Source organism: Heterodontus francisci, chromosome 10 (genome assembly GCF_036365525.1).
Source record: "Heterodontus francisci isolate sHetFra1 chromosome 10, sHetFra1.hap1, whole genome shotgun sequence".
NCBI lineage: Eukaryota > Metazoa > Chordata > Chondrichthyes > Heterodontiformes > Heterodontidae > Heterodontus > Heterodontus francisci.
The window spans coordinates 45,106,581-45,128,759 of record NC_090380.1 but is presented as its reverse complement, the minus strand read 5'-3'; the positions used below and the strand labels follow the sequence as shown (position 1 = coordinate 45,128,759).

Below are 22,179 nucleotides of genomic sequence, written 5' to 3'. Positions count from 1 at the left end.
GCATTCTTTGTAGAGTAGGACTCCACAGGCTCAGGAACCTACAGTTGCCTTCTGCTGTACATCGCCGTCAGATCCAACTTTCACCTTTGCCTCCTCCAGCACTGTGACAACAATGAATAAAAGAATGCCACACATACAAAATAATTGCAAGGAGGGTCAGGACAAGCTGGTAGCCTATCTTGGCTACTCTAATAAGTTCATTGAGCTTTCTACTGCATTGCAGAGGAGTCCTGGTGTTCAATAAGGTTCCCTCACTTCCTCAACAAAGCATTTACCACAACCTTCCTGGGGTGCTGGCCCCTCACCCAAACAGCTGCTACCTCCTCCTCTATAACTCCATTACGTGGACATGCCATCCGCTGCTTATTTCCTGGATCTGATTGCCATTCTTGCCTCCCAGGTTGCCTGTCTCCACCAGTGCTGCTATTACCCTTTAAGGAACAGCAGGTTTTGTGTCTTGCTGCTGATGAAAACAGGGAGCAAAAAACAGTGTTCTTATTGACTTACAGTGAGCAACAGCTCAATGGATCTGCTGATATATTTTATAACTTTAAAATCAATCAGGTTAAGAAAACAAGAGGATGTAATTTAATGAAACATAAATTTAAAACATATCTTTACTCAAAGGATGATAAATGTTTGGAATGATTCACCAAGTAAGGTAATAGAATCAACAATGTTCGGGTGTTCAAGATGTTGTTGGTTACTCAGCTAGGTGAGTTGAAATACTAGGGGAACAGCCTGATAGATCAAATGGTCATTTCCCATCCTATTTTATTCTGTTCCTTAAAAATTATAATAGCAATCCAGCACTTTTACATTGCAGCAGATGTGATCAACAACAACGAGCATAGATCTTAAGCTGTTCAAAGTTATCTATTCCAACATAAAATATACACTTGAGAAACAAAATGTAATTTTGATGACAGTTGGGATCATTCTGTGAGTGTATATTTTAGCATTATAATTTGTGTTCTCTAATCAAGAAAGATTAATCCACTACAATAATTGAATGTTAAATAATAAATAATAAATGAATTTCAGTGTCCTCAGAGCCATATGACTTACCCAATTTCCTTTGGATTGAAGCACAGAGTAACAATGGTTTTGTTATATGGATTTAGAATCCCTTGGCAAGGTTGACACGTAATCAGAGCAGATGAATAAGCACTTGGCCTGGGATCGTCTACCCCTTTATTTGCCAAAGCTGCATCTACACTCAAGGTTAGGTCTGTACCCTAAGTCAAAGATAAGTAGTTTAAAAATAAAATCAAGGAAAGCACATTTTACCAATAACATTTGATGCTGCAAAATTTAAGCGTCACTACTTGCGGAGACAATTAACTTTTTATACTGTATTATGAGAACATTACAGTGCAGTACAGGCCCTTCGGCCCTCGATGTTGCGCCGACCTGTGAAACCATCTGACCTACAGTATTCCATTTTCATCCATATGTCTATCCAATGACCACTTAAATGCCCTTAAAGTTGGCGAGTCTACTACTGTTGCAGGCAGGGCGTTCCACGCCCCTACTACTCTCTGAGTAAAGAAACTATCTCTGACATCTGTCCTATATCTATCACCCCTCAACTTAAAGCTATGTCCCCTCGTGTTTGCCATCACCATCCGAGGAAAAAGACTCTCACGATCCACCCTATCTAACCCTCTGATTATCTTATATGTCTCTATTAAGTCACCTCTCCTCCTCCTTCTCTCCAACGAAAACAACCTCAAGTCCCTCAGCCTTTCCTCGTAAGACCTTCCCTCCATACCAGGCAACATCCTAGTAAATCTCCTCTGCACCCTTTCCATAGCTTCCACATCCTTCCTATAATGCAGTGACCAGAACTGCATGCAATACTCCAGGTGTGGTCTCATCAGAGTTTTGTACAGCTGCAGCATGACCTCGTGGCTCCGAAACTCGATCCCCCTACTAATAAAAGCTAACACACCATATGCCTTCTTAACAGCCCTATTAACCTGGGTAGCAACCTTCAGGGATTTATGCACCTGGACAACAAGATCTCTCTGTTCATCTACACTACCAAGAATCTTCCCATTAGCCCAGTACTCTGCATTCCTGTTACTCCTTCCAAAGTGAATCACCTCGCACTTTTCCGCATTAAACTCCATTTGCCATCTCTCAGCCCAGCTCTGCAGCCTATCTATGTCCCTCTGTACCCTACAACATCCTTCGGCACTATCCACAACTCCACCGACCTTAGTGTCATCTGCAAATTTACTAACCCACCCTTCTACACCCTCTTCCAGGTCATTTATAAAAATGACAAACAGCAGTGGCCCCAAAACAGATCCTTGCGGTACACCACTAGTAACTAAACTCCAGGATGAACATTTGCCATCAACCACCACCCTCTGTCTTCTTTCAGCTAGCCAATTTCTGATCCAAAGCTCTAAATCACCTTCAACCCCATACTTCCGTATTTTCTGCAATAGCCTACCATGGGGAACCTTATCAAACGCCTTACTGAAATCCATATGCACCACATCCACTGCTTTACCCTCATCCACCTGTTTGGTCACCTTCTCGAAAAACTCAATAAGGTTTGTGAGGCACGACCTACCCGTCACAAAACCGTGCTGACTATCGCTAATGAACTTATTCTTTTCAAGATGATTATAAATCCTGTCTCTTATAACCTTTTCCAACATTTTACCCACAACCGAAGTAAGGCTCACAGGTCTATAATTACCAGGGCTGTCTCTACTCCCCTTCTTGAACAAGGGGACAACATTTGCTATCCTCCAGTCTTCCGGCACTAATCCTGTCGACAATGACGACATAAAGATCAAGGACAAAGGCTCTGCAATCTCCTCCCTAGCTTCCCAGAGAATCCTAGGATAAATCCCATCTGGCCCAGGGGACTTATCTATTTTCACACTTTCCAAAATTGATAACACCTCCTCCTTGTGAACCTCAATCCCATCTAGCCTAGTAGCCTGAATCTCAGTATTCTCCTCGACAACATTTTCTTTCTCTACTGTAAATACTGACGCAAAATATTCATTTAACACTTCCCCTACCTCCTCTGATTCCACACACAACTTCCCACTGCTATCCTTGATTGGCCCTAATCTATCTCTCGTCATTCTTTTATTCCTGATATGCCTATAGAAAGCCTTAGGGTTTTCCCTGATCCTATCCGCCAATGACTTCTCGTGTCCTCTCCTTGCTCTTCTTAGCTCTCCCTTTAGATCCTTCCTGGCTAGCTTGTAACTCTCAAGCGCCCTAACTGAGCCTTCACGTCTCATCCTAACATAAGCCTTCTTCTTCCTCTTGACAAGCGCTTCAACTTCTTTAGTAAACCACGGCTCCCTCGCTCGACAACTTCCTCCCTGCCTCACAGGTACATACTTATGAAGGACACGCAGTAGCTGCTCCTTGAATAAGCTCCACATTTCGATTGTTCCCATCCCCTGCAGTTTCCTTCCCCATCCTACGCATCCTAAATCTTGCCTAATCGCATCATAATTTCCTTTCCCCCAGCTATAATTTTTGCCCTGCGGTATATACCTGTCCCTGCCCATCGCAAAGGTAATGAAGGATGGTTCTTGTTTATCAACAAATTAACCTATAAACAAACCTCACCACACTCCACTGCTGTCTTTAGGGCATTCAAAGTAGAAATTCCAGGAAGAGCAATGGCTTCCAAAACCCAGATCCATTCAAAAATCGAAACAGGCAAACCTCCAGAGCTAAGTCTAGATAGTTGATAGCAAGATCAAAATCTGCCCCTTGTTTCCATTCTGCATTACACTTAAATGATCCAATTCAGGTTAAGAATTCATCATGGATGCTCACCTGTGTCCCACAAAATTCTATACCAGATCATGTCAATGTGTAAATATGATATGACGTCATGTTGGACATGCACCATTTCAGGAAATTCATAAAATGTACAATTTTCAATATGTCAGAATTCATTTGCAAGTCATCCTTATAAATTTTTATCAAAACTAAAATATTTTATTAACTTAACAGCATCCAAATTCAATTTTAAATGATCATTCCAGTTAGTATTACAGAACAAAAAAAAAAAGTAGAATTTCTACTTTGGGCACAATCAGCAATCTTGGTGTACATTGTGCTCTCGTTTTCCAAAATGAAGTTATAGTTTAACCTTCCACTCAAACTTATTTGCATAATCACAAACATAAAATCTTCCATGAACCAGCACAATTGGGCAGAGTTTCAGAATGTAATTATTTATTTATTTCCTTTATATTAAAAATATTTCTTGATATATTTAAGAATGGTAACCTGGTGCCCTTTTGTTAATACAGCTGAGGATGGGTCTATCATAAAAAAGAGCATTTATAATAAGTGTCTAGTCCACCACCTGTGAACAACTGATTTTAAATAACTGAGAATGACCTTAAAAAAACTAAACAGAACAATTTACTTGTTTCATTTGTTTCTTAGTAAATTATTTTTTAATATTTAAAAGCTTTTAAATGGTGCCTATAAATGCTCTTGTGCCTAAAAGGTTTACGATTAAGAGTCTCCTCAAAAGGCCATATTAGGCCTTTAGCAGAAACTCACCATGGTGATTAACCTTAGCTGGGAGTCTGGCCAGTTTTGTGGTCGTGGCAGTCTTCCACCACAATTTTTTGTAAACATGAGCAAAAGATTGTGGAAACTTGGTTTGTGGCAAACGCAACTGGCACTTGAAGTTCCTCCATCTTTTGACACGGTTTTGACAATTTCAGGTTAATTGCGCTAGAAAATCCAGAGCAATCTAGCCCATTAGTCAGTCACAAAAAGAAAATACAATTTAGTGATGTTCCTTTGTAAAATAAATTACCATTTTTTTCAGTATTCATACTAATTTATTAAACACATAAGATTTGCTATTTTAATAAAATAAGCAAATCTAAATTAACTAATATTTAAATACTTTTAAGACTGCAACATCAAACTCATATGTAAATTCATAGGCCTATAAATGCAATGGCACTGTGCCCATTTTTTTGAGTGCCTAAGCCTCCAATATGGCAGGTAAGAAGGACATTCCCATTGCAGCCAGAATATAAAATGGCAAAACTCCAACTATGAAGCCCACCGTATTGGTATAAGCAAAAAACTAGGCATCCAGGGCCCATTCCCCAAACTGGCATTAGAACCTTTGCATATGCAAGTAAAGGGCCTTACAAGTGTTTGAGGTTCCCTCTGCAATATTTGTTTGCCCTGAGTCAGCCAACCACAACCTTTTTGCTCTGGTTTACAAAAAATTGTGGTGGAAGACTGCCATGACCACAAAACTGGCCACACTCCCAGATAGAGTTAATCACTATAGTGAGCTTCTGCCAATAGTGCCCATTTGTGGCCCTTCGAGGAGACTCTGAATATTAAATTTCCTTTTCGGCACAAGAGCACCAATAGGCACCTTTTAAAAGTTTTTTTAAATAATTTACGAAGAAACAGATGAAACTAGTAAATTGTTCTGTTTAGGTTTTTAAAGCCATTTTCAATTATCTAAAATCAGTTACTCACAGGTATGCTCAAAAAAAGCAGATCTATATATTGCCTAACAGGCAGTCCTTAAACTGATTGCTGTAAGTCACCACCAGAAAGGCAAGTTTGTTAAAATTATATACCTGAATGTGGAGCCAAGAGAAGCAGGAATGCTCCTCCAGTCTCCACATTCAAATTGCTGGCCACAGCTGTTTGCCATTTCTAGCACTGATCACAACCTCACACCCCCACAAACCCCCGACCCCACCCCCATCCACCCATGACCTCAACACTCCTCAATTTCCAGTCACCTAACACCTTCCCAATAACATCTGCTGCCACTCCTCCCTAACCCAGCTACAATTGCACTCCTCAATCACCATCCTGCTTCCAAGTCACGATCACCCCTCACTTTCCAGATCGCCCCTCCTCCTGAACCCTTTTCCAATTGCCTCAACCTCCAAATCATCCTCTCCCAAGTCCACTTTTAGGTCTTACCTGAGGGCAACTGCCAGCAACAGGGCAGCCCAATCTTCAAGGCTTCTCCAACAAGTTGCCTGGAGACACCTATTAGCTGACCGCAGTTCGTCAGTTGGATGATAATGGGGTCAAACTCAATATTAGGTGCACCTCAGGCCTAACCATTCAGACACAGAGATCATTTTCTGCATCCGCTGCATGTCCAATTATGGATACAAACCAACTTTTCCCTTCAGTACTTCTTCCAATATGACATACACTAACTCAGCTGCTTAAAAAATGTACTTTTGAATTTTTCTTTTCTAAAAACTCCAACTTTGATATGTGCATGTATAACATGCAGAATATAGTGCAAGATTAATTGAAAAAAAGTTTAAGCTGGTTGCAGGTGCACCAGTCGCTAATATTATTATTGATAATAAGCATCCAGTTTTCATTTCAGAATACAATTTTATTACTGTCCATGTGAAACTACAGTAATGTTAAGCAGTAATTGGAGCATTTAAAAAGGTGGTTGCACAGTTGAAATGTAATTATTTCATAATTGGAGATTTACCATTTTATATATGTACCAGCACTTCAAAAGCAAACCCACTGGCTCTGAGCAAATCAGCATAGCTAGGTATTTCACAAGAAGAGAGAGGGTGTGTATGTCAGTCAGGGACATACAGAAGTCCAGACTGACAGTGAACGGTGCTGGCTCTGTATAAATTTGGACCAGTTAAATGAGGGACAATTAGATATTAACATACTTAGAAAAAGTGGCAGAGTTGTGAATTTTTATTATTTTTACATGACGAGGGAATGCAAAGAAATATATTTGTCTAATTGGAAAACAATATTCTGTTCATTACTGTATCCTATGTAAAACAGACTAGTTTGTTATTTAGTAACCGTGCTTCCTATGACAAGAGTGTTTTTCTGCACACCTTACATAAAGGCAAGAGAACACATATGGTGCTGCATAGAGATCACAGTTTCCAGTACACACAACAAAAAATCAATGTTATGATCCCCTGTTAACTGTTGTTAATTATATATTAGACAGGCAAAATAAATTCCTGATCATAGGGGACGTGAGTTCTATTTGCAGAGGTGATATTGAAACCAAGATGATATCTACTCTATACATGTTTCCACTGTTTATTTCAAGTATTTCAACTGTGGACTTTCCCAAATGCTAACAACCAGGTCATATCTCTCCTAATCTACATAACCTGAATTCATTGTGTCCATTTATGAGAGCATTTTGGTTGCTACCTCTTTCTGTATTTTCCTCCATCATCGCCATTCACTTGCAAACAAGGCCCTTGACATCCATGACCTTATTGCAGACAACTGCATTGACATCCTGGCTTTGACTGAAACTTAGCTCATGAGAAGCAACACTTTACTGAAGTCTCCCTGCTTGGCTACTTTTGCCACTGGCAATATAGCCCTCATCACCAAATGACACCTTGGCCTTTTCCCCTATTTCTGTGGAATCCCCTCCTCCTGTGAGCACCTTACTTTATTCAACACCTGTTACCTCTCCTTTCAAATCCTTGTTTCCTCACACCATTTCAAACCCTATTTTGGGTTTCTCCCAAAGATATTCCCTATCAAACTCTGCACCTGCAACTCCTCATCCTCAGTAATTTCAATATACAATAAATTCATCTTGTTCACTTTCCTCTGATTTCACTGTCCTCCTGTACTCACTAAAGCTTTCCCTCCATATAAATTATTCTATCCATATTAACAGCCACTGCCTCAACCACGCAATACTCACGTGGCTTCTCCACTCCCATGATCAATAACAGACAAGGCTACCTCCAAGTACTTGTATCTCTGAACACCCACATTCTTCTACTCTGTTGTTACATCTTTCCGCTACTGCCAATGGTAAAACTCTCCCCTGAACCACTTACAACTGCACTGCAAACTGCCTGCCCCTTGACCCACTATTTGTCATAATCCTTTGACAGCTGTTATTTTGATGAACCACTCCCTCTCCTTCATCTTTGTTGCTCATTAATCCCAGTCGTTCCCATAGTACAGCCCCTACTGTCCAAGGGGTGCAGGTTTAAGCATAGCTGATACACAACTGGTTTAGTCATCCATCACTGGACCTGGCCTCCCTCTTCCAAATCACCCATGACTCTATAATCATCCCTTGGATTATTTTCTCCATTCCCAACCAATCCTTTAAACCTCTCTCCACTGTTTCTCCACTCTCGCCATTCTCAAGTGCAAGGGACTCATGGGTTTCTTTGATTAAGACCATCCATACCACACCCTCCCTTTTAAAACTCTTGTCATCACCACTCTCCTCAAATAAAGCACCCTCAACCCTTCTGTCCTTGCAAATTACAGCCCTATCTCCAACCCTCTTTTCCTCTGCAAGGTTATTTAACATGGTGTCACCTCCCAATCTGTGCCCATCTTAAATGCAACTTCATTTTTGAATCAAGTTTCCATTCCAGCTACGGCACTGAAATACCCCTAAACCAAACTCACAAATGACATCCTCATTTAGTGGTGCTGCAAAACCACTCTTGATGATGGACATTGAAGTTCCCCGCCCTGATGTTATTACTTGGCATTACAGCTCTATTCTTATAAAACGTCTGACTCGCCATGAACAATAGGAGATCCTGTTGTATTTTCATAAAAACTCTTCTGCAATCATCTCATATCCCTAACTACCCTCGCTGGGGCAAAATTCTCAGGAGCCAACAAAAAACAAACAGCCTGAAAATATGACTAGGATCACATCAAGAAAGTAACAGCAAATTACAAAAACTGCTGATCAGGACCCTGTACCACATGTTTTCCAAAATTCAATGAGGAAGATGTGGAAGCATTCTTTGTGTCATTTGAGAAACTGACAAGGCAGCTAAAATGGCCAGCTGAGACCTGGTCTCTCTTATTGCAAAGCAAACTAACCGGAAAAGTTCATGAGGTATTTTCATTGTTGCCAGATGAGAGTTCATCAAATTACAAACTGACCAAAAATCCTATCCTCGGGGCATATGAATTAGTACCCGAAACCTACTGCTAAAAGTTTAGAACCCTCAAAAAGCAAGCCAATCAAACTTATCTGGAGTTTGAAAGAAGTAAGCAACTAGCTTTTGACCAGTGACTGAGCATTTTAAAAATACAGCTCAGCTATGAGACTCTCAGAGAAGTAATCCTGATAGAGGAATTTAAAAACTCTCTCCCATTCTCAATAAAGACCCATGTAGAGAAGCAGTGGGTCCAGAGTGCCCAGCAAGCGGCCGTTGTGGCTGATGAGTTTGCTTTAAGTTATATGTCGGTTTCCCAGGGAGAACCTTACGTAATCACCACCACAAATCCGAAAAGGACAAAGGGTGGGAAGGTGATAGAAGCCCAGGAAGTCCTGGAAGAGAACGGAAAGCAGGATACACAGGGGACCATCCTCCAGCTGAAAAGGAAGGCGCTGTGAGCAAGAGTGAGACCCGGAGACCTGTGTGCTTCCATTGTAATAAGGCAGGGCATTTAAAAGCTGACTGCTGGAAACTAAAGGGAAAACCAGTAGGGTTAATCAAGGTACACCCGCTCAGTGCAGACGGGACCCTGATGGAAAACGCAGAACAAGCTGTGGCTTTAACTGCAGTAAGAGTGCAACCCAGGAAGCTTACTATGGCCAGTGCAGAAAAAGTTAATAGGATTCCTGAAGGTTATCAGGGTTTTATGTTTGTTGGGAAAGTAACCCCATATCCCTCGAGTGGGGCAAGCAAGCCCATAGTAATTCTCAGGGACAGAGGGGCCGACTAGTTCCCTTTTACTGGGAAAAGGTCTCCCCCAGAGTGTGCAGTGAACACCAAAATGGTGGTGAATGGTATTGGAGGGCAGTGTATGCCTGTACCTGTAACTGCACCTGGAGTGTGGCCTAGTTTCAGGACCGATGACCATAGTTTTCCTGTGGACAGGGTTGACCTGCTCCTAGGTAATGATCTGGCGGGGATGAAGGTGGTAGCCCCCCCAGTAGTGGAAGAAAGAGTGCAGGAGGTCAGAGAGACAGGGCAGTGGCAGGAGACGGTTCCCTGCAGAGTCCCTGAATGTGTAGTGGATAAAGCCATGATCAAACCAGTTTCCCCAGAGGATTGGCACTGCAGGCAAATGCCTGTCCGAGACTTTCTTTGGAAAGTTAGGAGACCCAGGGAATGAAGTAGGGATTTTTCCTAGCTGAGGCTCAGCGAGCCGACCCAGTATTACAAGAGTTATCACAGGCTGCCCAATCTGAAAATGAAGCAGAGGAAGTCCCTGATTGCTCCTAGTTAAAGAAGAGGTATTGATGAGGAAATGGAGTTCTCCTCACAGACCTGAGGGCAAGGAGTGTACAGTAGTTTACCAGTTAGTGTTGCCGCAGAGGTACCGGGAAGAAATATTAAGAAGGGCCCATGAGACTACAGTGGCAGTACATGCCAGTATACGAAAGACCAAAGCCCGCATAAGACAGCAGTTTGACTGGCCAAATCTGCACAAAGATGTGATGGAGTACTGCAGGAGTTGCCACATGTGCCAGGTTGAGGGGAAACCCCAACCTGCAATGAAACCTGCACCCCTAAGTCCTGTACCGCTGTTAGGAGCAGAAGGCTGGTGAACTGTAAGGGACCCCCGCCGAGAACAAAAGGGGACAGGCAGGCACAAGAGATTAGAAAGAGAAGGGGAAAAAGTGACCAAAAGGGCAGGTTAAAGGAAGTCTGGGAAAAACCCGGATGAAAATCCCTACTGTCTGGTTAACCAACCACGAAAAATGTGAACATTTAGATCCCACACCCTCCTATGTAAATGCAGACTCTAGATGCACCCCACCAGAGTTGCTAACAGCATTTACAGGAACCTGCAGAGACAAAGAGAGACCTCGAGGGAGAACAGAAACCATGAGGGTGATGCCTCGCCTAGTCGAACTGTCAGAGGAGAGTACAGTCAAATCTGCACAAATACCTGCAGGTAGGAGTGTCCCAGAGAACAAAGGGGAGAGTAACAAAAGACTCCTCCCCCACAGTCAGAGGAAAAGGGAACCACCCATCCACTGAAGTCAAATGTCTTTGCACGACTCAGAGAGTTCAGGATAGACCCGCCCACAACTAACTCTCCTGAGGAAAAAAAAGGGAAAATTAAAGCAGTTCTGGCACCCAGAAAAGACCATTTTTAATAAGCTTTAAGATAGGGGAATGAATGGAAATAAATGAGAGAAATGCATGGTTTTTCTTTCTGTATCTTATATTTCTCTCAAACTCTGTAATGAAATGCGCTGTTCTTTTTTCCCTGGGTGTGGAGGTGTCTGGCAAGGCCCCCACCTGCCAAGAATGAGGAAAATTAATTTTTCCGCATGAACATTGATTTTAAACTGCTGACGGTGAAGAAAGAACTTGCTTTAAAAAACAATTGGAAACTTTGGCTGGAAAGAGACATTAGCATATCTACAGACAGTACTTCAAAGAACAAAAGGGCTATTCCCTGCTCCAATTTAATTCACAATGGACTTTTGATTACCAGACGTTGAAGGTGGAAAGGCGAGCATTCCAGTTTAACTGCTAAGATAGCCAAATACACAAACAGACGTGGTCGGACTAGTTTGATCACATGGCTGGCTGACTGTTGGAGTTGTTTGAATTTTGAACTTGCCACAGAGTGTTTGAAACTCAGAAGGCTGTTAGCTCCTGGACTGAGAACACCTCTCTCCTATCTGCTCTCATCTAGCTCTCACCAGCTTCGGAAACCATTGGAAGACATATGAACACCAAGCGAGAAAAGTCTCCTACAGAGAACGAGAGTTAAGAAGAGTACTGGGCCCCAACAAAAAGTAAGAGCTATCTACAATCAAGGACTCTATAGTGAGCTGGAACCACAGAAACTGTAACAAGAAACTCCCTTTAGAGACTGCCTCAAACCTCTCCATTTTATTTTTCTTCTGCTCTTCTCTGTCCCTATTTGCATGTGCGTATCGCATGTGCATGCTAGCGTGGGCGCATCGTATATCCATAGGTGTTAACTGAATTAGAGTTTAAGTTTAAGGTTTCATAAATTTCACTTTTCTTCTTTAAACCTAAAGAGAACCTGGTGTGCTCATTTCTTACAAGGGGGTGCTCAAAACAATGTGTTTAAAAATTAAACTCTGTTACAATAAGCCCAGGCAAAGACAGTAAAAGAGAAAGGGGGCGGTGCAACTAGACCTGAGTGTCCTTGTACACCAGTCACTGAACGCAAGCATTCAGGTGCAGCAAGCAATTAGGAAGGCGAATGGTATGTTGGCCTTCATTGCAAGAGGATTTGAGAACAGTAGCAAGGATGTCTTACTGCAGTTATACAGGGAATTGGTGAGACTGCATCTGGAGTATTGTGTGCAGTTTTGGTCTCCTTATCGGAGGAGGGATGTTCTTGCCATGCAGACAGTGCACAGAAGATTTACTGGGCTGATTCCTGAGTTGGCAGTATTGAGGACAGATTATTTCGACTAGGCTTATATTCACTAGAGTTTAGAAGAATGAGAGGGGATCTCAGAGAAACCTATAAAATTCTAACAGGACTCTCTCTTTGGCCTCCTTGTCTTGAGAGACAATGGGTAAGCGCCTAGAGGTGGTCAGTGGTTTGTGGAGCAGCGCCTGGAGTGGCTATAAAGGCCAATTTTAGAGTGACAGACTCTTCCACAGGTGCTGCAGATAAAATTGGCTGTCGAGGCTGTTACACAGTTAGCTCTCTCCTTTCGCTTCTGTCTTTTTTCCTGCCAACAGCTAAGTCTCTTCGACTTGCCTCTCTTTAGCCCCGCCTTTATGGCTGTCCGCCAGCTCTAGCGGTCACTGGCAACTGACTCCCACGACATGTGATCAATGTCACAGGACTTCATGTCACATTTGCAGACATCTTTAAAGCGGAGACATGGACAGCCGGTGGGTCTGATACCACTGAGAAACTCGGTGTACAATCTGTCCTTGGGGATCCTGCCATCTTCCATGCAGCTCACATGGCCAAGCCATCTCAAGCGCCGTTGGCTCAGTAGGGTGTATATGCTGGAGATGTTGGACTAGACAGGCTAGCTGCAGGGAGGATGTTCCCGATGGCCGGGGAGTCTAGAACCAAGGGTCACAGTCTCAGGATATAGGATATGCCATTTAGAACTGAGATGAGGAAAACTTTCTTCACTCAGAGGGTGCTGAACCTGTGGAATTCTCTACCACAGAAGGCAGTGGAGATCAAATCATTAAATATAGTCAAGAAGGAGATAGATATATTTCTTAATGCCAAAGGGATCAAGGGATATGGGGAAAAAGCAGGAACAGGGTACTGAATTAGAAGATCAGCCATGATCTTTTTTGAATGGCGGAGCAGGCCCAAAGGGCCAAATGGCCTACTCCTGCTCCTATTTTCTATGTTTCTATGCTTAAAAGACCCCTAGACATCTTTCTCGCCTGGTCATTACAATTGGTTTTAATGTTCAAAAATTCCTTAGATTCTAATATGGTTCCCACGGATTGGAAGGTGCCAAATGTAACCCGCTGCTCAAGGAAGGACGGGCAGAGAAAACCGAGAACTACAGGCCAGTTAAGAGTGACAGAGCACTTGAAAAATCACAATGTGATTAGGCAGAGTCAATATGGTTTCATGAAAGGGAATTCATTTGTATGATTCATTCACAAGATGTGGGCCTCGCTGGTAAGGCAAGCATTTATTGCCCATCTCTAATTGCCCCTGAGAAAATGGTGGTGGTGAGCTACTGCCTTGACAAGTAAATGGTGTATTAGGCCATTTCAGACGGCTGTGAATCTGGAGTCACATATAGGCCAGGCCAAGCATGGACAGCAGGTAGCCTTCCCTAAAGGACATTGGTGAATCAGATGGGCTTTTAAAACAACCCATTAAGTACATAGTTTTTAATTCAGATTTTTATTTTAATTAACTGAATTTAAACATCCCAGCTGTTGTGGTAGGATTTGAACTCATGCTTCTGGATCATTAGTCCAGTCCTCTGGATTACTAGTCCAGTAACATTACCACGATGATATTGTACCCCTTTTGAGGGTGTAACTAACAAGGTAGATCAGGGGGAACCAGTGAATGTACTATATTTGGATTTTCAAAAGGCATTCGATAAGGTACCAAATGAGAGGCTGCTACACAAGAATACAGCTCATGTGATTTGGGACAATATATTGGCTTGGATTGAGAATTGGTTAAGAGACAGAGAATGGAGTAGGAATAAATCAGTCATTTTTGAGATGGCAGACTGTACCTAGTGGAGTGCCACAAGAATCAGTGCTTGGGCCTCAGATATTTATAATCTACATCAATGACTTCAATAGGAGGACCAAGAGTAATATATTCAAGCTTGCGGATGATACAAAGCTAGGTGGGAAAGTAAGCTGTGAAGAGGACATAAGGAAGCTGTAAAGGGACATTGCTTGATTAAGTGATTGTGCAAGAACATGGCAAATGGAATATAATGTGGAGAAATGTAAAATAATCCACTTTAGTTGGAAGAATGGAAAAGCAGCATATTTTTAAAAAGGTGAGAGAGACTAGTAAGTGTTGGTATTCAGAGGAATTTGGGTGTCCTTGTACTTGAATCACAGAAAGTTAACATGTGGATATAGCAAACAATTAGGAAGGCAAATGATACATTAGCCTTTATTGCAAGGGGGTTGGAGTATAATAGCAAGGAAGCCTTGCTGCAACTATATAGGATTTTAGTTAGACCATACCTGGATCACTGTGTACAGTTTTGGTCTCCTTACCTCAGGAAGGATATACTTACCTTAGAGCAGGTGCAACAAAGGTTCACTAGATTGGTTTCTGGGATGAGAGGGATATCCTATGAGGAGAGATTGAGTACAGTGGGCCTATATTATCTGGAGTTGAGAAGAATAAAAGGTGATCTCATTGAAACATCGAGGGATGTTGAGGGCTTGACAGAGTAGGTGCTGAGAGTTCCAGATATTGCAGCCAGGGAAAACATCCTAAAACAGTCTGCCATTTAAGACTAAGATGAGGAGAAATTTCTTCACTCAGAATGTTGTGAATTTTTAGAATTCTGTACCACAGAGTGCTGCAGATACTCAGTCGGAGTATAGTCAAGACTGAGATCAATAGATTTTTGGGACTGGGGAATCAAAGGATATGTGGATAGGGCAGGAAAGTGGATTTGATGGAAAAATTTGGCTATGATTTTACTGAATGGCGGAGCAAACTCAACGGGTTGTATGGCCCACTCCTGCTCCTAGTTCTTACGTTCAGCATTCACGTACTGGTATCCCATGACATAATTTCAGGATCATTGAAATATGTAGAACATAATAGCACAATGAATAAAACGAACACCAAAATGAGAGTGCTGTGGTCTAACAGTCTAACATGAGGTGAAGAAGAAGGGAAGACACTGCTGGAAGCCAGTAAATGTCACACGGCATGAATGAAGCGGTACTACATTACCCTTCCTCAACTGCTGACTACACCAGATCCACTACTTTGTACAATCTTCCTCATGGCTTTTTGAAGAAGTTTCCAGGTGTTGAAATTCTATAACTGCAATATTTCGATACAGCACATGATAACAATTATTTACCATTGAAATGATCAAAGCATAAAATAAATAAACATCAATACATCTGGAAAGTATCCACGACTTGACAGTAATCTGATTAAGAGGCAGGTACTGCTTATATAATGAAATATTTCTGCAATAACATTTTCTAGGGCTATTACCACTTCAGATCCAACAGAGTTGTTTTCCATCACAGCCACCCAGTTAATAGCTTCAGGACTGTTGTTATACAAAATAACTTGATCCAGCTTTGAGGTTCTGTAGTAGGTACCACCAAACTGAATACATTCAAGCTTCTGGCCAGAAAAATCAAGAAGTTCCAGAAACGGCTGGACTATATTTGCCTTAATTTTCAGAGTCGTTTTTTCAACGCCTTCCAAATTCACCCTGGCAAGAGAGAGAACAAATGGAAAGGAAGCATAGAACTGGTAGAGTGAAAAATTCTACTTTTTATCTCCAACACTCCCTCCAACCCTTCCTCCCCCTGCACCCCCCAACCCTGCAAAAAAAGAAAACGTCAGATAAAATAGTTTGGGCTGCACAAGCGACTACAAATGTCTGTGACTGGCCAGCAATTCAAAAATGTCCAAGTTTTCAATAAACGGAAGTTAAGAATTTTGCTCCAAAATATTGCACTGCGTTTAAATTAATGTTTGCATACTTTTGAAATGTAGCTCAGTCATTTTTTCAATAGATTTGTGGCTAGTCATAAAGCCACCTGCTCTTTGAAGCCAAATTTTAATTACTCGTATCAGCATTACTGTTGATGTTGCTAGTGAAGCAAGGCACCATGCTACAAAAGATGTATTTTATTCATCAGTGTAAATGTGAAGGATGAGCGTGTAATCCAAAATTTGGATTACATTTTCAATTTACTGTACTGTAAAGAATTGAAAGCAGCAGTAAGGAGTTTTAGAACTCTTGGAGCAATTTTAACCCCCTGATCACTCATCAGAAAATAGTTGACAAGGCAGTTATATATCAACCTTGGAACTCTTCCTCTGATGTCCGACACCGAACATGCTCCTGTGAATAGACAGAAGGGACACATGCCAGAAACCTGCTGGGTCCTTGTTTAAATATGCAGATGGGGCTCTAATGGCATCATTGGGGCCAGACTACTATTTTAATCTTTTGGTCCCGACAACAACTTCCTACCACTTGACATTGTGCTCCTGACTGCAGACCAGCTGCTGCTTTCTACTGATTTCAGGTAGGAGGCTGTACAAATGAAGCTTAGGGGTTAAAATCACCCTGGCTTCATACTGCTGAGGTCACCTTGACCCTCACCTGCCTGCCTCCTGCCCCAAGTTAAAATCAGGGCTAAAATAAAAGCAAAATACTGCAGATGCTGGAAATCTGAAATAAAAACAGAAAGAGCTGGAAATGCTCAGCAGGTCAGGCAGCATCTGTGGAAAGAGAAGCAGAGTTAACGTTTCTGGTCTGTGACCTTTCATCTGTTGTTCTGATGAAAGGTCACAGACTGAAATGTTAACTCTGCTTCTCTCTCCACAGATGCTGTCTGACCTGCTAAGTATTTCCAGCACTTTGTTTTTATTTAAAATCAGGGCTACAGTGTTCACAGACAATATGAGTGTCCAAAATAAAATATGCAAATAAGATAGATGTAACACCTGTATTTTAGGAACACAGCTCTAAATTGTAAATGAGGCTTCCATGATGACACATTGGGAAAATCTGGAAGCACCCATTCTTGAGTACCCGACCAATCTACGCAGGAAAATTACACATATCTAGTACAGTGGCCCACAGGGAATTGTCATGTCTTCGGGGGTTAGGATTGTGGTGGTCAGTGAGGATTAGGTGGTTCAGGAAGGCAACAGGGGCAGAGGAGGGAGGCACGGAGGGGAGCAATTGTTGGCAGGAGGGGTAGTGGGTGAGGGAAAAAAAGAGATCAGAGGCGGGGTCAGGGCTGGAAGTCAGAGGTTGCGGATCTCAGGACCAGGAACAGTTGCAATTCGGATGGAAATGGTGGCAAGTACTTACCTTGATTTTTATGCAGAGAATATATAAGGTCGATTTTTCCTGACCATTTGTTTTGACTCCCTCAGTACAGATCAATTTTCTGTGGGGTCCTGAAGTAAGCGTTAGGCCCCTTATTTGCATATACTAAGAATAGTGTTACATAAGTTATAATGTAGAATTGAAATTGAAATACGGAGCGGCTGCAGGACATTCTGAAGGGGGAGGGTGAACTGTCAGAGGTCGTGGTACACATTGGTACCAACAACATAGGTAGAAAGCGGGATGATGTCTTGCAACAAGAATTTAGAGAGCTAGGTAGCAGATCAAAATGCAGGTACTCAAATTTCTGGATTACTCCTTGTGCCACATGCTAGTGAGTATAGGAATAGGAGGATAGAGCAGATGAATGCGTGGCTGAAGAGATGGTGCAGGAGGGAGGGCTTTAGTTTCCTGGATCACTGGGTCTGTTTCTGGCAAAAGTGGGACCTGTACAAGTTGGTCGGGTTGCATCTGAACCGGATCAGGACCAACATCCTTGCTGGGAGGTTTGCTAGTGCTGTGCTGGGAGGGGGATGGGATACAGAATGGAGGTACAGTAGGGGGTGATTCACAGTCAAATATAGAAGAGAAACTAAGTCAGTCTGGAAGGCAGAGCAAATATAGACCTGTTAAGGCACAAGCGAATACTGCAAGGCTGGATTGCATCTATTTTAATGCAAGGAGTCTTACAAGTAAGGCAGATGAATTGAGGGCATTGATTAACACATGGGAATATGATATTATTGCTATCACAGAGACATGGCAGGACTGACAGCTCAAGATTCCAGGGTATAGAATCTTCAGGCGTGTCGGGGAGGGTGTAAAAGGGGAGGGCATTGCACTGTTGATCAAGGAGTCAATTACTGCAGTAAGGAGGGATGATATCTTAGAAGGTTCCTCAAATGAGGCCATATGGGTAGAACTTAAAAACAAAAAGGGGGCAATCACTTGGCTGGGAGTGTACTCCAGGCCTCCAAACAGTCAGGGACAGATAGAGGAGCAGATATGTAGGCAAATCTTAGAGAGCTGTAAAAGTAATAGGGTAATAATAGAAGGGGATTTCAACTTCCCCAATATTAACTGGGATATAGTCTTAGTGCAAAAGGCTTGAAGGGGACAGAATTCTTAAAGTGCATACAGGAGAGCTTTTTGAGCAAGCACGTAGAAAGTCCTACAAGAGAAGGGGCAGTACTGGACCAAATCCTAGGGAATGAAGCCGGACAAGTGATAGAATTGTCAGTGGGGGAACATTTCAGGGATAGTGACCATAACGCTAAGATTTAAGGTAGTTATGGAAAAGGACAAACAGGGACCTGAAATAAAAGTATAGAATTTGGGGGAAGGCCGATTTCAATACGATAAAACAGGATCTGGCCAAAGTGGACTGAGAGCAGCTATTTGTAGGAAAGTCTATATCAGACCAGTGGGAGTCATTCCAAAAGGAAATAGTGAGAGTTCAGGGCCAACATGTTCCCAGAAAGGTGAAGGGTAGGACCAACAAGTCCAGGGAACCCTGGATGTCAAGGGATATAGAGGATTGGATAAGGAAAAAAAAGGAGGCTTATGACAGATTCAGCGGGCTGCAAACAGCGGTGGACCTAGAGGAGTATAGGAAGTGTGGGGGGTGGGGGGTACTTAAAAAAGTAATTAGGAGAGGGGACATGAGAAAACACAGGTGGGCAAGATAAAGGAAAATCCCAAGGCGTTTTATAAATATATTAAGGACAAAAGGATAACCAGGGAAAGAGTAGGGCCCATTAGGGACCAAAGTGGCAATCTGTGTGGGGAGCCAGAGGACATAGATGAGTTTTTAAATGATTACTTTTCATCTGTGTTCACTACAGAGAAGGGCGATGTAGGTGTAGAGATCAGGGAGGGGGATTGTGATATACTTGAACAAATTAGCATTGAAAGGGAGGAAGTATTAGCTGTTTTAGTGGGCTTAAAAGTGGATAAATCACCAGGCCCAGATGAGATGTATCCCATAGCTGTTATGTGAGGCAAGGAAGGAGATAGCAGGGACTCTGATACAAATTTTCAAATCCTCTCTGGCCACAGGAGAGGTGCCAGAGGACTGGAGGACAGCGAATGTGGTGCCATTATTAAAGGGTAGCAAGGATAAACCAGGTAATTACAGGCCAGTGAGTCTAACATCAGTGGTAGGGAAACTATTGGAAAAAAGTCTGAGGGACAGGATTAATCTCCACTTGGAAAGGCAGGAATTAATCAGGGATAGTCAGCATGGCTTTGTCAGGGGGAGATCGTGTCTAACTGACTTGACTGAATTCTTTGAGGCGCTGACTAGATGTGTAGATAAAGGTAAAGCAGTTGATGTAGTCTACATGGACTTCAGTAGGGCTTTTGATAAGGTCCTGCATGGGAGATTGGTTAAGAAGATAAGAGCCCATGGGATCCAGGGCAATTTGGCAAATTGGATCCAAAATTGGCTTAGTGGCAGGAGGCAGAGGGTGATGGTCGAGGGTCGTTTTTGCGAGTGGAAGCCTGTGACCAGTGGTGTACCGCAGGGATCGGTGCTGGGGTCCTTGCTGTTTGTAATGTACATTAATGATTTAGACGTGAATATAGGAGTATGATCAGTAAGTTCGCAGATGACACAAAAATTGGTGGTGTCATAAACAGTGAGGAGGAAAGCTTTAGATTACAGGACCATATAGATTGGGTGGTAAGATGGGCAGAGCTGTAGCAAATGGAATTTAATCCTGAGAAGTGTGAGGTGATGCATTTTGGGAGGACTAACAAGGCAATGGAATATACAATGGATGGTAGGACCCTAGAAAGCACAGAGGGTCAGAGGGACCTTGGTTTACTTGTCCATAGATCACTGAAGGCAACAGCACAGGTAGGTAAGTTGGTTAGGAAGGCATTTGGGATACTTGCCTTTATTAGCCGAGGCATAGAATATAAGCGCAGGGAGGTTATGATGGAGCTGTATAAAAAGCTAGTTAGGCCACAGCTGGTGTAATGTGTACAGTTCTGGTTACCGCACTGTAGGAAGAATGTGATTGCACTGGAGAGGGTGCAGTGAAGATTCACCAGGATGTTGCCTGGGCTGGAGCATTTCAGCTATGAAGAGAGACTGAATAGGCTGGGATTGTTTTCCTTAGAGCAGAGAAGGCTGAAGGGGGACATGATTGAGGTATACAAAATTATGAGGGGCATAAATAGGGTAGATAGGAAGAAACTTTTTCCCTTAGCAGAGGTGTTAATAACCGGGGGCATAGATTTAAGGTAAGGGGCAGGAAGTTTAGAGAGGATTTGAGAAAAAGATTTTTCACCCAGAGGGTGGTTGCAATCTGGAACACACTGCCTGAAGGGGTGGTAGAGGCAGGAACCCTCACAACATTTAAGAAGTATTTAGATAAGCACTTGAAACACCTTAGCATACAAGGCTATGGGCCAAGTGCTGGAAAATGGGATTAGAATAGATAGCTGCTTGATGGCCGACACAGACACAATGGGCCGAAGAGCCTATTTCTGTGCTGTGTAACTCTATGACTCTATGAAATTCTAATTCTGCCTTTAGAAGCTAGAATTTTCTTCCTTTTCTGATCTTTTTCTATTCTGCAAAAACTGGACTCAAAATAATGCATTAGAGAAATGTTCAGAAGAATTACAATCAGTAGCTCATGAATCAATGTTTAAAAGCACTTGATTAACTACAATTATAGAAACTTACAGGAACGTTTCATCGAGGACCATTGGCCGGACAGTACATAATTCAACTTTGACCGATTGCTGTGTGTTAGGCAAAACAATTCCATTCCTGGGTGTAACAGTCATAAAAGGCAGATTGCCTTTATCCACAATTAGAAACTGGCCTACGGGAGAAAAGAAGACCATGAGTTTCTTGTAGCTTCCTGCATCAAATTCATAGAACACCATATTTTAATTATCCAGCAGGCAATGCTGCTGAATTTCAAAGTGGATTTCAATCCTACTTTGAGACGTGGAAGTGGAGAGCTCAAAGAAGGATTGGGGTTTTCTTATTTATGGAGAAACCAATGTGAAGAGCTAAGACCTGTAATACAGGATACCATCATGGTTGAAAAGAGAAAGAAAAAAAAAGGTATAATTAGTTGATGCTAAGCTCGGATTTCAAAAGTCTGAAATTTGGAGGAAAAAAGCAACACTGAAGAGGTAATGAGTTTAACAGTTTTAAGGTATTCGGAAAAAAATCAGTCAGAGTCGACAATGAGTTTTGATTGCAAAACAATTGGGATATGGGGAGGGAAAAGAACATGTTGGGTGACATTTTGCAAGTTACAAGAATGGAAAATTCAAAGGAGCATTGTCCATAGTAGTATTAATAAAATACTGTAAAGAAAGACACAAGATTGCCATGGACAAGAATTTCCAACTTGGTAATTTAGGCATCAACATTGAGACCCCACATTTTATCTTACATATCTTGGCCAGGAGTATAAGAGAGGTGATAGAAGAAGCCCGCCATATATGGCAACATTCAGCAAATCTTGGATAAACGAGCTTTCTAGAGTAATGAAGAGCTGGGATGTGAACAGAATTTTTTGAATGAAATGGAAGACAGACTTTTGGGGACTGCTTTAGCAATGAAGATGTGGAAATTCTATTAAGATAAAAGAGGATAGAGAGAATGCCAATAGAGGAAT

At 42.2% G+C, this 22,179-nt stretch overlaps 1 protein-coding gene across 3 annotated transcripts in view; it reads right to left on the bottom strand.

Moving 5' to 3' along the window:
• Positions 1-22,179, bottom strand: part of LOC137374438 (cilia- and flagella-associated protein 47-like) — a 777,638-nt gene that overhangs the window by 729,593 nt on the left and 25,866 nt on the right. For all 3 annotated transcript variants that reach the window (XM_068040550.1, XM_068040552.1, XM_068040551.1), the window contains 3 exons: positions 21,228-21,369; positions 15,667-15,892; positions 1,069-1,238 (listed from right to left, as the gene is read on the bottom strand). In XM_068040550.1, the coding sequence (XP_067896651.1) occupies positions 1,069-1,238; positions 15,667-15,892; positions 21,228-21,369 (538 nt within the window). The remainder of the gene's footprint in view (positions 1-1,068; positions 1,239-15,666; positions 15,893-21,227; positions 21,370-22,179) is intronic.